The sequence below is a fragment of the Gallinula chloropus genome, assembly GCF_964237585.1.
Source record: "Gallinula chloropus genome assembly, chromosome: Z".
Classification (NCBI taxonomy): Eukaryota; Metazoa; Chordata; class Aves; order Gruiformes; family Rallidae; genus Gallinula; species Gallinula chloropus.
Window position 1 is genome coordinate 25,746,420 of NC_140089.1, and position 14,498 is coordinate 25,760,917.

General features: G+C 49.3%; 1 protein-coding gene across 2 annotated transcripts; it reads right to left on the reverse strand.

Moving 5' to 3' along the window:
* Window positions 1–4,974: 4,974 nt before the first annotated feature.
* On the reverse strand, window positions 4,975–13,314 carry SRP19 (signal recognition particle 19). 2 transcript variants are annotated; one of them, XM_084278921.1, is made up of 5 exons: window positions 13,230–13,314; window positions 9,188–9,263; window positions 8,394–8,465; window positions 7,158–7,269; window positions 4,975–6,273 (listed from the first exon to the last, which is right to left on the reverse strand). In XM_084278921.1, exons 1-5 carry the CDS (start codon window positions 13,286–13,288, stop codon window positions 6,140–6,142), a joined length of 453 nt encoding a protein of 150 aa, XP_084135047.1. In that variant the 5' UTR covers window positions 13,289–13,314; the 3' UTR covers window positions 4,975–6,139. The 2 variants fall into 2 exon arrangements, with proteins under 2 accessions (XP_084135047.1, XP_084135048.1); XM_084278922.1 differs by lacking the exon at window positions 13,230–13,314 and adding an exon at window positions 12,203–12,281.
* Between the last annotated feature and the right edge of the window lie 1,184 nt (window positions 13,315–14,498).

Sequence of the window (14,498 nt, forward strand, 5' to 3'; positions counted from 1 at the left end):
GGGGGGGATTCAACTTTTTACAAGGGTAGACAATGGCAGGATAAGGGGGGATGGATTAAAGCTAAAGGAAGGAAGGTTTAGATTAGATATTAGCGGGAAGTTTTTTACAGAGAGAGTGGTGAGGTGCTGGAACAGGCAGACCAGAGAGGGGGTGGATGCCCCGTCCCTGAAAGTGTTCAAGGCCAGGTTGGATGGGGCCTGGGCAACCTTGTGTAGATCCAGGCCTGGTGGTTGGTGGCCCTGCCTGCGGCAGGGGGGTTGGAATTGTATGATCCTTGGGGTCCCTTCCAACCCATGCCATTCTATGATTCTATGGTGGTTTTTTCCTGGCAGGAAAGGGGGAGCTGTGTTTGACCTTTCAGTGTCTCATTTAGGAATAAATTCCTCATAATGTCCTTGCTCTAAAGGCAGACGAAATGAAGAAATGCTGAATGCTGTTAGAGATGGGGGATAAGCAGGCAGGGGCTGGGGAAGTCAGGCTTTGATTCCCTCCCCCCAACATGGTAATAATAATTCCATTTCCCAGCAGTGCCCAACTGGCTTTAGAAAAGTCAGCCTTACCTGTAGAGCTTTGTTATTTTGATTAAAGCACAGTTGTATATATTTCAGTTCAATATTACTCTTTTCAGAAATCTTCCTCAGTCTTTTCTAACATCCTTCTACTTCACAACTTCACTGTTTCGGGTTCTTTGATTAGTAAACTTAGGTAAGCGATGCCACTAGGATTCAATCTCAACACACACACCAGAGAGCAGATGAGTTCTTAGGACATTTAGTTTCTGGCCATTGTAATCAGACATGGCAAGGTCTAGGGGGGAAGGGGCTGCAAGGGTGGCTTCTGCAAGAAGCTGCTAGAAGCTTTCCCCCATGTTCGACAGAGCCCATGCCAACCAGCTCCAAGAGTGACACACCCCTGGCCAAGGCTGAGCCCATCAGCACCAGTGGTAATGCCTCTGGAGTAACACAGTTAAAAAAAGGATAAAACCACAGAGAGCAACCAGAAGAAAGGAGTAAGAAGATCTGACAGAGCAAGAGCCCGGCAGGCACCAAGGTCAGTAAAGGAGGGGGAGGAGGTGATCCAGGCACCAGAGCAGAGATTCCTGCAGCCACTGGAGAAGAACCTGGTGAGACAGGCCCATTGCAGCCCATGGAAGTCTGTGGTGGAGCAGAGATCCCACCTGCAGCCCATGGAAGACCCCATGCTAGAGATGGTGGAGACACTAAAAGGGAACTGTTCGCGCAGGCCGAGCAAGCCTCCCCTCCTAGCTAGTCGAGAGGGGAAATTCAGCGGACTGGCTCAGAAAGGGCAGCTGAGGGTTCCCTGTCTGCTGTGTGCACAGACAGTTAACCATGGTCTCCAGCAGGTGGAGAGGTTCCCCCTACAAATCTGGGGCAACCCCGACGGAGGGAGGGCCTGCCTGGGGACGCTGCGGTTCAGGTCTCAGGCTGCAGGGAATGCCAGAGTCTGCAGTTGCCAGGGAAAAGAGGGAAGCACCTAACCTGTGTGAGGTGTGAGCAGGTCGATGATCTGCTTTGTTTGGTAGGAGAACTACAGGAAGAGATTGAAGGTCTGCGAAGCGATCAGGGATTGCGAGCGAGAGGTTGACTGGTGGAGCAGCTCCCTGGCGCCCCAGAAGGAAGAGAGTCGGGAAGACACCTCGCGCCTGAAGAAGGTCCCCCCTCTCTGCCCATGCCAGGTAAATGGGAGGGACCCAAACCCCGAGAAGGCCTGGAAGACAGTCCCGACTCACCAACATAAGCACTCCCCCTGCCTACCTACCTCACTCCCCCAGGTTTCCCTAAGCAACAGATTTGGGACCCTGGGAGTTGAGGAAGAGGAAAGTGAGGAGATGAATGCAGCCCCTCTGCCTCAGAGGAAGCGGAAGCCTAGAGTGAGGCGATAGACCACACGCCTCGAGACTGCCTCTGTCAGGCAAGAGAGAAAGGTAGTTGTAGTAGGGGACTCCCTTCTTAGACGGACAGAAGGCCCTATATGTAGACCAGATCCTACACGCAGGGAGGTGTGTTGCCTCCCTGGAGCCCGGATAAGGGACATCACCAGAAGGCTCCTCCCAGGGCTGGTAAGATCAACTGACTATTATCTGTGGAGGATTCAGTGCAGACTTGGTTGTTGGAGAAGGGACACAGCTGCACAGACCTGCTCGAGATGGCATAAGTAGGGTAAAGGTTGGTTCAAAGTCAGTGTGCCCTTGGGACCAGATGCAGGCAGTTCTGTTTTCTTAGAAAGAGGTCTTTCTCATAACAAAATGCAACAGAATGTAAGCAAATGTGTAATAGAACGGAAGCAAGGGCAGGACTACAATCGATTAGCTGGACCAATGATGAGCTCGGCTTTGCAATATGCAATGAGCTAATTAACTACTATATTTAAGCTATGCTTGTGTGATTAAAGTTTGAGACAGCCTGACGAACCACTTGGTGTCCGTGTCTTCCTTCTCCGACAATTATCCATTACTGATAGTTCAAGCAGGCAGGGACACGATCACAAAGTGCAAGCTGTGAAAAGGGAATTCCGGGACTTGGGGCGCTCTGTTGAGGGGGGGGAGCCCAAACAATATTCTCCTCTATCCCCACTTGTGGGAGGAGGGGCTCAGAGCAGGGCAGGAGAACCCGTGAGTTGAACGTGTGGTTGAAAGGCTGGTGCCGGCACAAGAACTTTGGGTTTTTTGACCAAGGGATGGTGTATTCTGCTCCTGGCATGATGACTGCTGAGGGGGCTCACCTGTCCCATAAAGGAAAGCGGATCCTTGCCCAGGAGATGGCAGGGCTCATCGATCGGGCTTTAAACTAGTTAGGAAGCGGGAAGGGGATACCACGAAGGCAGCTGGGGTTAGGCTTTGGGAGTCCCAATGAGAGTTGATGGTGGGAAAAGGTAAATACCAACAGCACAGTGGTGGACTCAGCTGCTGGGAAGAAGGGCTCTGAAGCGGGAGTCTCCGTTGAGGGACCCCTTTCTGCACGCAGCAACCCCCGGGCATAGATCCACGAGGGCAACTAATCTTAAAGCACCGAAGATCAAAAGGAGAGAGGCAGCGGGTGCACCCATCAGCGGCCATCAGCACCCTTCAACAGCCATTGCTCAGCCCAGAGCGGTGACTCATCGGGGGCGGAGCTAGCGGCGACAGCCATTATCCCTCTCCGTACAAGGGGGTCCTCTGGGAGCGCCTGCGACCAGGACGGGCAAACAGGGCGTGGCACGTCAGAAGGCCGTGGCGCGGCAGTTTGCACGGCAGTTCGAGCGGGCAGGGCGAGACCACGCTTCTGGCTCACAGGGTAAACTGAGCGGACCGGCTAGTGCTCACAGGGTACGCAGGTCGAGCCAAGGGATTCCTGTTTGCTCTGCGTTCAGACTGTCGAATCATGGTCTCCACCAGGTGGAGAGGTTCCCCCTACAAATCTGAGGCAACCCCGACGGAGGGAGGGCCTGCCTGGGGACGCTGCGGTTCAGGTCTCAGGCTGCAGGGAATGCCAGAGTCTGCAGTTGCCAGGGAAAAGAGGGAAGCACCTAACCTGTGTGAGGTGTGAGCAGGTCGATGATCTGCTTTGTTTGGTAGGAGAACTACAGGAAGAGATTGAAGGTCTGCGAAGCGATCAGGGCTCCTTGGTATAAAAAGGACAGGAATCTCCTGGAGAGAGTCCAGAGAAGGGCTACGAAGATGATTAAGGGCCTGGAGCATCTCCCCTGTGAGGAAAGTCTGAGTGAGCTGGGACTGTTCACCCTTGAGAAGAGAAGACTAAGGGGGGATCTAATTAAAGTTTATATTTATCTGAAGCAGGGGATGCAGGGGGAAATGGCCAGCCCCTTTTCAGTGGCCTGTGGGGATAGGATAATGGGCAATGGCTGCAAGTTGGAGCACAGGAAGTTCCGCACCAACATGCGGAAGAACTTCTTCCCAGTGAGGGTGACAGAGCCCTAGAATAGGCTGCCCAGGGAGGGGGTGGAGTCTCCTTCTCTGGAGATATTCAAGACCCATCTGGATGCCTATCTGAGTGATATGTCCTAGGTAGCTGCTTTGGCAGGGGGGTTGGACCCAATGAGCTCTTGAGGTCCCTTCCAACCCCTACAATGCTGTGATTCTATGATCTTGCAGGAAGCCCACACCAGAGTAGGTTTGCTGGTGGAACTTGTGACTGTGGGAGACCCACACTGGAACAGTCCTTTCCTGAAGGTCTGCACCCTGCTGGAAGGACTCATGCTGGAAGAGTTCATGTAGGACCATGTCCCGTGAGAGGGATCCCATGCTGGAGCAGGGGCAGAGTGTGAGGAGTCCTCCCACTGAGGAGGAAGGAGCTGCAGTGTCTATGTGATAAACTGACCCTGAGCCTCATTCCCCATCCCCCTGTACAATGGAGTTTGTGTGGGGAGGAAGGCAGAGGAATTGGGAACGAAGTTCAGCCCAGGAGAAGGGAGGAGTTGGGGGGAAGGTGTTATAAGATTTGGGTTTATTTCTCATTATCCTGATTTACTTGGTAATAAATTAATCTTTTTTTTTTTTTTTTCCTAAGTCTGTTGTCCCTGTGATAGTGACTGGCAAGTGATCTCTCCCTGTCCATTTTCTCCTTCCCTGTGCAGCTGAGGAAGGGAGTGACAGAGCATTTTGGGGGCACTTGGCCTGCAGCCAGGGTCATTCCCCCCCCCCTCCCCCCCCAGTGCTATTCACAAGCCAGGCTCTATGCCACTGCACTATGGGTACCTATCTGCGCTGGCTTCAAGGTGCAGTTAACTCACCATCTATTTGAAAAAGACACAGCTGAGTAGAAAAACGTAAGAACCTAAGAAAACTCCAACATCAGGCATGAGTAATTTGAGCAGGGATATTACTACAAACTTCACCAGGTTTCATTACTTTAGAATAGTCATTAGATGTGTAAGTACACTTCTGAATGCTGCTATCTTTAAAATGGGAAAAGGTTTTGCCACCGATCAGCACACTTCATAGTCAAACAGACCCAGAGAGGAAATACTGCCACAGGAAATGTTACCCAAAATAATCTGGTAGTTTGCTTCTGTAGTCTTCTGTGAAAGCATTCAACTGCCTTTGTTCTCATAGAGCAGGGATTAGAAAAACTCATGCAGGATTTCTGTTTTCAAACTCAAAAGCAGATAGTGCTGCTTCTTTTTCAGCTAATACACCTCATTAAGTCACACAGTACATCTGTTACTTACTTCAAAGGAGACTTGTTACTAGACAGCTGTTCTGACCAACTCTTCTTCCCCAAACAGTTTCGTGTCCCTAGCTATGGGCTGCATTAAAACGTTAATCTAAGTTACCAGATACCCCACAACTCAGGCACCTGGAACACTATGAAACAGGTAGAAAATAAAATCAGATCTTCTGAGTTCTCAAACAGCCACCCAAAACAGGCTAACACTGTTAGGTTATTTTCTGGTTTCAGGCTGCTTTTTTTAGGCTGTTTTTTTTCTACAGTATCTTAAAGCTGTACAAGTTATCCTCACAATATGCATCACTGTCTTCTTTACAACAGCTGTGAAGGCAAAATTACCACTTTTGGGAAAAGGATGTTAATTCTGTAAAATCATATTTTTAAAATGTCATCTCTATTAGTACACATGACAGCACTGAAAGATTAGCAATGGAAGGTTACAGAACCATGGCCTCTTATTTACATGTTTATCTTAGCAATAAAGACTCCCCAGAATTAAGACAATCACTTTACTAGCATAGATAGGTGGCTTACTAAGGCAACCAGTTTTCAGATACCTGGTCTGCATAAGAATATTTACGTATCTATTGAAAGCTGCATATTTCTTCTGGAAAGAATAATTTGCCTGCCCACCCCACTTCAAGGAATCAGAATGTACCGAGTTGGAAGGGACCCATAAGGATCACTGAGTCCAACTCCTGGACTTGGCTCATGTTCTTCCACTTTTAAAAGTGAAGGCTAGCTTCAGACTTGCAGGTTGTGTGTGAAGACAGATTTATTGTTACAGGGATGTGAGGTGGCGACATGCATTCCAGTTCTGAGGAAAGCAGGCAGTTCTATTCAGTGTATTTCTTGCTTGTATCTTTCACTCCTAAGTTGCAGCAAGTAACATGTCCATCCACATTTCTCCTAAGTACAACCATGTAACCTAACAATGATTCCAGACGTGAGCTCATTTCTTTTTCTTCCCTTTACCTTTCTTGCCTCCCTCTCCTTGCTGAAGACTTTGATCACTACCTCCCATCTTCTGGGTTCTTGTTTTCAGTTTGGGAATGGTTTCTGCAGCATACAGCATCACCGATTTACCTAGAAATACAAGGAGAGGCCACGTAGCACGCCTACTATCTTGCAAATATTTGCATTGTTTTCAAAGCTTGGAACTTTAGCCCCACTTCAGAATTCTGTCAGACTTGACATAAAGCCCAGGAGTTCTGCTTCTTTTCCCCCGTGCAGCTACAAGTTTGAAAAAACTTACCAACTTTTCTTTTAAAATAAATAAATAAATAGTTAGCAGGACATAACACAACAGTCTAAGTACCTACATCCTTCCTGTTCTCTTTTCTCTTTGCAGATTAAAGGCCTGAGATACCTGGGACTGCCAAAACCTACAAGCATTTTTAAAAAGGCACTGCTGCCTTCCACCAGAAATATGGTTTTAAATCATCCTCTGACCAAGAGCATTCCTGTGGCTACACTAGATTAAGTATTCTTCTTGGTTTTTCCTTAAGATACATGCTTCTTCAGATATGTATTTGTTTCCCTTTCACACACAGGGTACGCATCAGGAAAAACACAAAAGACATTCAAGATGAACTGTTCTTACTTAAAGGCAGTTGCTCCGTTGTTAATTTATGAAAATGGCCAGCAAAAAACTGCACCTTTACTGATGCCTCACTAATGCACCTGAGAAAAAGGTGGAGTTTAGCCACTTTAATACCAAAACCTCTCTTGTGACTGTCCTCTCTTGCGACTGTCAACAGAACAGAACCAAACAACTGCTTTATTCAACACGGCTCCACCTGACACTGTTCACCACAGCATTTGACAAACTCCACTCAACGCTCACACATTTAGCATGAAGTTGTGTAATTTACAGCAATAAAACCAACTAAAGAAGCTGGCAACACAGCAAAAACACCCAAGTATTTCTGCTCTACTATCAAAGTGCCAGGGCCAGATACTCTACTCACGTGTTGGAAACTGAGGTAAGCATGGGTTGCCATCATCTTGTTTGAGCTGTATTCGTACTCTACCTCTGTACTGCACATCTCTGTTCCACTCTCTAGGATACATCTTGTTTTTCTGTTGTATGAAAGAAGAAACTTGTTGTATCAAGCATTAGAATAATTTTCTGCAAAATTTGTCAGGCAATCGATCTAAGTCATAGCAGCCTAAAAAAAAATAGTCTTCTGATGCAAACCATAACCACAGCTCTCCAGCAGTGTCACCCACCACATAGCTTCAGACACTACAGCAATGGCTGCAGCATTCAGAAGTGCTGCTGTAACCAACTACTGGTACTGAACCATTTAGTGAGTCACCTGCTACAGGGACAGTTCTGCCTCCCCGCCAGCCCAGACTGCAGTGACACAGGATGGTACAGGAGGTCAGTCTGAGCCCTGCTGACTTTGGATAGTCACAGCCTTCGTTTTTGTTAAAAAATTACAGTTTTTTTTTTCCTTTTACTGGCACTATTTCACAGGCTGGTGTACAGAATATGTTTCCCTTGTTCCAAAAAGCAAAGTGACAGTGTACTGGTTTCTGGATACCAGTCACGCTCTTAGATGAAGACCTAAGTCCTTTAGTAGAGAAGTAATAGAAAATTCAACAGTATTTTAAATTAATAATTATTCCAAAAAATTATTTGCAGAGTCACCTCTCTAGAAACCCAAACTCATTCCCTAACAAAAAGGGTAACCAACTTAAAACTATTTAAACACCAAGCAGGTATTGCAAGAGAAAAAATGAATACTCTCCAGCTAAAACGTAACTCCAAAGGACACTGAAGATTTCATGCATCAGAATCCTATTCCAAGAGGTAATCATCCTTCTTTCAAAACATGCTTTAAAGCTTAATTTGCAGAGTGGTGGCTTGCAAAATTATCTTTTATTCTGACACACTTTTAAGCATCTAGGATCATCTTCTCAGAGGGACAGTTAAATAAAAGCAATCTCTTTATAAGCTTAAGAACTGGCATAGTCTCAGAGATCTGGCTTATTCCTGCCTTGCATATAGTCTCCCAATATTTCCTTCATCATTTTGGTCAGCTGTTACTCAAAGCAAGCAAGGAGTGTGGCTACTAACAAAAATGTCTAAATTCTCATTTATCCTGTGTGTAAGACAGCATACAATGAACAAAGAACAGTAACACATATCAAGCTGTGGGATGTTTTGGGGTGTTTTTCTTCTGGGTTTCTTTTCTTACCTCTAACAGCACATTGAACCCAACGGCTGCGCACACATCCTGGATTTCCGTAGAGGTGGGATTTTCAACAGCCTGTTGAAAGAGTGTGTCACAGGTCACTTATTCCCAGTGATGAGCTACCTATGCATCAATCGTTTACAGCTTCCCAGATTATAACTAGATAAAGCTGATGGGGAAAGAGAAGGTACTTCAAATAACAACGAATATATGCAGAAATCACCTGGGATTGCCCCATGGACTACAAAATGTTGAAGAAAGAAAAAAGAAGACAGGAAATCAGCAAAACAGGGAACAGATGTGAAACAAATCATCAGGATGGGAGCAAGTAAAAGAACTGCTGGGGGAAAATAATTGAAATTAAGTAATATTTATTGTATTTACAAATAAACCCCAAAAGCTATTAATCAGCAACAACAAACTCATGAAAGGGCTGAAGAATAGAAGCTTTCTAGGCACAGGGCAGCAGAGTCACCAAGCAAACAGTCACTAGCCAGCTGTTCCTTTCTGCGTCGCCTTCTGATTCAGCAAACTGCTTCACGCAGGAGGCTGAATGCTTTAAGTTTGTTGTTACTTCACAAGGTGCTGCTCACCTGAAAGCAGACACTTGCACTCCGTGCTCTTCTACCAAATGCACATGCTGACACTGTTATCTTCAAATACACTGTAATTTCGTTATGTAGCTACTTCCCATGGGGGACAGGAAAGATTGACAGCTTTGAGATTTATTTTCCAACTCTCTGCACAGCACTGCACAGTAAAATAAAGTATTATTTCCCCACCACCCACAAAATTACCTTGTCTATAGGTATCCTTCTTCCTTCTGCTATTGTCTTCTTGTTATTCAAATATGCTGGATAAATGCAGATGAATCTAAGAGAGAGAAAACAGTGAGTGTAAGTAATATCAACTCCTTAAGTGTTTATACAGTATTTTCCTAATTAACAACAACAAAAAAAGTCCATCTCATAGCTACAAAAATTCTGAACAACATTTTCCCTAGACTAATGAGTAAGGTTCTGCACACCCCACACACCCCCATTTTGAGTTATCCAGGATGCTGCACATCTGACAAGTTCCTTGCATGACACCACTTTTTTGGGGGGCACAGCATGTATAAGGGACAGAACTACTTGAGAAGAAAAGAAGGTTGAAAGAGTGTTTCGACCCATCTCTTAAACCCCTGAAGCCTAGAAGAAAACATGAAGGTTGTAGTGCACTAATTGCTGACTAATATCTTGATAGAAGCAAGAAGCCAGGATTATTTTTTTTCTCCCCTTATGGAATTTTTTCCTCCTCTCTTCACACTCACAGACAGCAACCCAGATTTGGGTAAGCTATGCAGCCTCTGAAAAATTACACTTAGAAATTTAAGGTTTTATGGTGGATTTAAATCTGTCAAACACCAACAGAGGACAAAAGTGACAAAGCTGCAATTATACCTCTTAACAGACAATTAAAAAAACCAAACTAGCTGATGCCTACACAGAGGCTGAAGAATGCCTACATCTGAATGAGAAGCTTTGGCAATTTAAGCAAAGAGGGAAGCTCAAAGCAATTGATAACCTGGAGCAGACCAATGTTCAGCTAGCTGGGAGACCAGCAAGGATCACTGGTCCTTACTGCATTCTAGGAAACATCTCTTGCTGCCCCTAAAACTAGCCTCACCCATCTCAACTCTTACTACTCTTGCCCTAAACACTGTTTCACCGTGATTTTCCCCTGTTGTGGTTTAGGCCTGGCTGGAGGCCAGATGCCCACCAAAGTCAGCCTATCACTCCCCTTTTTAGTTGGGCAGGGGAGAAAATATATATATTAAGAGGCTTAGGAGTCAAGATAACGACAGGGAGAGATCATCCTGTCATCAACGACATGGGCAAAACAGACTCAACAGAGTGAAGGGAAGAAAACCCTTATTTATTACACTGCACTGCACACACAGTGAAACCAGAGTTGGATAATGAGAAGTGCAACCAAATCTTAAAGCATCTCCCCCCACCCCTCCCTTCTTAGCAGACTTCACTTTAGTCATGATTTCGCTCCCTTCTTCCCCACATTGTGGCATGGGAAGGGGCAGGGAATGGGAAAATGGGGGGTTCAGCTTCAGTCTGTTCCTCGCAAGTTGGTTTCCTTCTTGGTTGAGTCAGGGAGCATTCATTCCACACCCCATTCCCCTGCTGCACTATGGGGTCCCACCCACAGGAGACAGTCCTTCATGAACTTCTCCAACATGAGTCCTTTCCCACAGGGCTTTATCTCTTCACCAGCTGCCCCAGCGTGGGTCACTGCTATGGTGGGCAGTCATAAACCACAATGTCTCTCAGTCCCAGTCCTCCACGGGGTCACCAGCCTCTCCCCAGCAAACCTGTTCCAGCACGAATCTCTCCCTTGCTCATCTCTGTGTCTCTGTCTCTCTCCATGGGCTGCAAGTGCTGGCCGGGGCTTGCTGCAACATGGGTCACAGCATCTTCTGCCTGTCTCCACCTGCTCCATCCAGTGTGGAGCCTCTCCAAGGCCTTTTCCATGGGTTGTGGAGGGACACCCACTCCCCCATGGGTTTCTCCACAGGCTGCAGGGGCATCTTTCTCTTGGGCATCTGGGGCACCTCCTCCCCAACCCCCCCCCCTTCCCCCCCCCACCTTGGTGTCCGCACAGCTCCTTACATTTTCTAACTCCCTTCTCTGGTGGCAAAATACTGCAGCTTGCGGGTTTTTTTCTCCCATATGTGATTCCCAGAGGCACTATGAATCCATCTCTGATTGGCTCGGCCTCGGTCAGCAGCAACTTTAGCTGAATCTGCTGATGTTTACTCTTCAGGCCTGCAGAGAGCTTCTACCTGCTCCTCACAGCAGCCACTTTCTGCAGCTCTCTGTTCTCTCCCAGCACCCAGCTACACAAAACTGCAACAGGTCCTCTTCACAAGCCAGCTGGTACCCCGTGTAAGCAGCACAGTTCTGCGCAGCAAGCTTTCAGTCTCATGACTGATGTTCACAACCAACAACGCACCGCGCTGACCACCACCATCTCTCCCTGTTTACCTCTTCTGGGCTTCGAACAACACACAATACGTTGAAAGAATCGCAGAATGGTTTTGGTTGGGAATGATCCTCAAGACCACCGAGTCCAACCACCTGCCCAGGCCTACGAGATCCAACCCTAGACCATGTCACCAAGCACAACACCGACACGTCTTTAGGCGCCTCCAGCGACGGTGACTCAACCCGGGCAGCCGGTTCCAATACCTGACAACCCTCTCAGTCACTAAGCTTTTCCTAACATCCAACCTAAACTTCCCCGACTGAACTGCCGGCCGTTTCCCCGAGTCCTGCCACTGGCTCTCAGGGAGAGGGGACTGCCCTTCGGCAGGCGCAGAGAGAGCCATGAGGTCCCCCCAGCCTCCTGCCCTCCGGAGCGCCAGGGCGGTGCCGCAGCGAGCCCCCGGAACCAGGAACGCAAAGGCTTGGCCTCCCGCTTCTACGGACGGTGGCGGCCAGCGCCCCGGTTCGGCGCACGCCCCCCCCCGCCGCGGCCGCCGCCGGTTGCCGGCCAGGCCGCTGCCAGGCCAGCCTGGGACAGGGCCGGCCAAGGCGCGCCCGGCGCGCTGGGTAACGCACTGCCGCGACTACCTAGCGATGTGACCGCTGCGGGGCCGGCCCCCGCCTCCTGCCCGGCCGGGACCCCCAGCAGCCGGGGGTCCTGCAGCCGCCCGCACGCCCCCTCGCCGCCGGCTGCAGCCCCAACGCGCTCCCGCCAAGAGAGGGCACCGGCGGCTCCCGCCACGCCGCTGCCTCAGAGGGCGCGGCCCACCTTACCTCTCCTTATCAGCCGGAGACGCGGCGGCGGCAGCAGCCATATTAGCAACGCCAGCAGGGCCACCGACCCACACCAGCCCCAGACCCGCTCCCTTTTACCAGGAAATCCCGCCCTGGGCCCTGGTCCTGAAATCCGATTGGTGGATGGAGGTGTCTGTAAAGCCCATCATCCTGTAAGGAGGCGCTACGTTTGCGCCGCTGGGAAGGGCGCGAGCCCTCCGCCGCGCATGCGCCTTCGCGGGCGGGGAGGGGGCGGGGAAGGGGCGGGAAGGGGGCGGGAATGGGGCGGGCGGCACAACAAAGGGACGTCCCCTGGTGCGAGAAGGGGAGGCGCAAAGCGCTGCGCCCCAGGGAGGAGCCGCCCCAGAAGTAGCTGTATCAGGTTGGGGCCGCCCCGCTGGGAAGGCGCCTGGCAGAAGGGGCCCGGGAGGTCCCGAACATGAGGCAGCAGCGTGTCCTCGCAGCAAAGGCGGCCGGTGGTGTCCTGGGCCATGCTGACAACGTGCTGCCGGCCCGTCGGGGATCCTTCCCCTCTGCTCCGCGCTGGCGAGGCCGCGGCTGGAGTGACGGGTCCGACTCTGGGCCGCCCCCCCCCAACACGGACACACCAGACGGGGTCCAGCAACGGGCCACCGAGGTGATGGAGGGACTGGAGCGTCTCTCACAGGAGGGAACGCTGAGAGTGCTGGGGCTCTTCAGCCTGGAGGAGAGAAGGCTCAGGGGGATCTCATCAATGTACCCAAATCCCTGCAGGGAGGGCACCGAGTGGGTGTACCCAGCTCTTCTCAGTGGTGGCCAGAGACAGGAGCAGAGGAGATGGGCACACACTGAAACAGGTCACCCAGAGATGTGGTGGGGTCTCCATTCTTGGAGATGCTCACAAGCCACCTGGACATGGTCCTGGGCACCTGACTCTAGGTGACACTGCCTGAGTAGGGAGTTGGCCCACATGACATCAGAGGTCCAGCCTCAACCATTGGCTCACTCTGAATTTCACAGCATACATTTCGTGCACTGTTACACTTACCTGTTAAACTTCCTGCAGCAGCTATGTACCAGGGCAATGATCTGAATGTATTTATTCATTACTGATCCGTGTCTTCTGTTTTTCTTCTCCACCAATGCATCCAGCTCCCTTCAGTGAAATAGTGAAGATACTGAGGCCCAGCGCAACAGAGTGCTGCTCCCAGGGACGAGCTGCAAGTACAGTTCATGAAAAACATTAAGAGTTAGGGAGAAGGTCCAGAAATAATCAGGGTGGCATTTGGCACCCTTAACGAGTTGTTTTTTAGACTATTCAGTCTTTTGAATGATGAGCAGTATTCTTGTCTTCAGTCGTTGCTCTCATTAGGTCAGGAGTGAGCACACCGCACAATGTACTACAGGAAAGAAACGAGCGGTGTAACGGTGTGGCCTCGGCTGTAGCAGCTTTTGAAAATGCGACTGCAGCTGTCCAGCAAGGCTGCAATCTGTCAGCGTCACAAACATGACTCAACAAGCTCCTCAGCTAAAAAAGAAAAGGTTATGTAAAGAAGGTGTGTACAGTTATGAAGGAAGCTTTGGATGCAACAGCTGTCCAGTGCTAAAGGCAGGTTTTTGGAGGGTGATCTCCTGACCACCATCAACCCAGCTGATACTGAGTTAAGTGTACTTCTCTAAGAGATAAACTATTATGCATAACAACTCAGATTTTTTTTACTGCTTAACAACAAAGTGTTCTCTTCTCATTAATGCTAGCTTGGTAATGGATTTCCTACATTGTTCCTTTTTTTGCATAGTGTTTCTCTTTTAAATCTCCATTGCATGTGCACACTCATGTGTCTATTACATATTTTACCATTGAGATCCCCACCATCTAAAAAGTGTCAGAGCTGCCATTACCTCAGGACTTGTCCTGTTGTCCACGTTTTCAATGCTTTAGCCAGCCACAGAGGCAGAAGCTTGTTCGCTCAGCTGTCATCACTTGCAATCAGCAAGGCAGAGGGAGGCAGTAGGGGAAGGGAGGAAGGAAGGAGGGAGCCTCTGTGGCTTTGCCCCTGCATGGCAGGCAGATCCCACACTGGTGGGGTTGTGCTTCCCAGACACTGGGCTGAGCTCCCTGTCCCCAAGTCTGGGGAGAAGAAGGTCCAACAGCTGAAAAGAAGAAGAAAAGAGGAGTGGTTTGCACTGTTTAGCCCTCCATGGCTGTATGTACAGTGTGAACATTGTGTCCGCGCGGTGTGAGCGTTGGGTCTGCTGTGCCTCCCTGCCTGCCTGTCTGCCATCTGACCGCTGCATGAAGCACGGTCAGCACTAA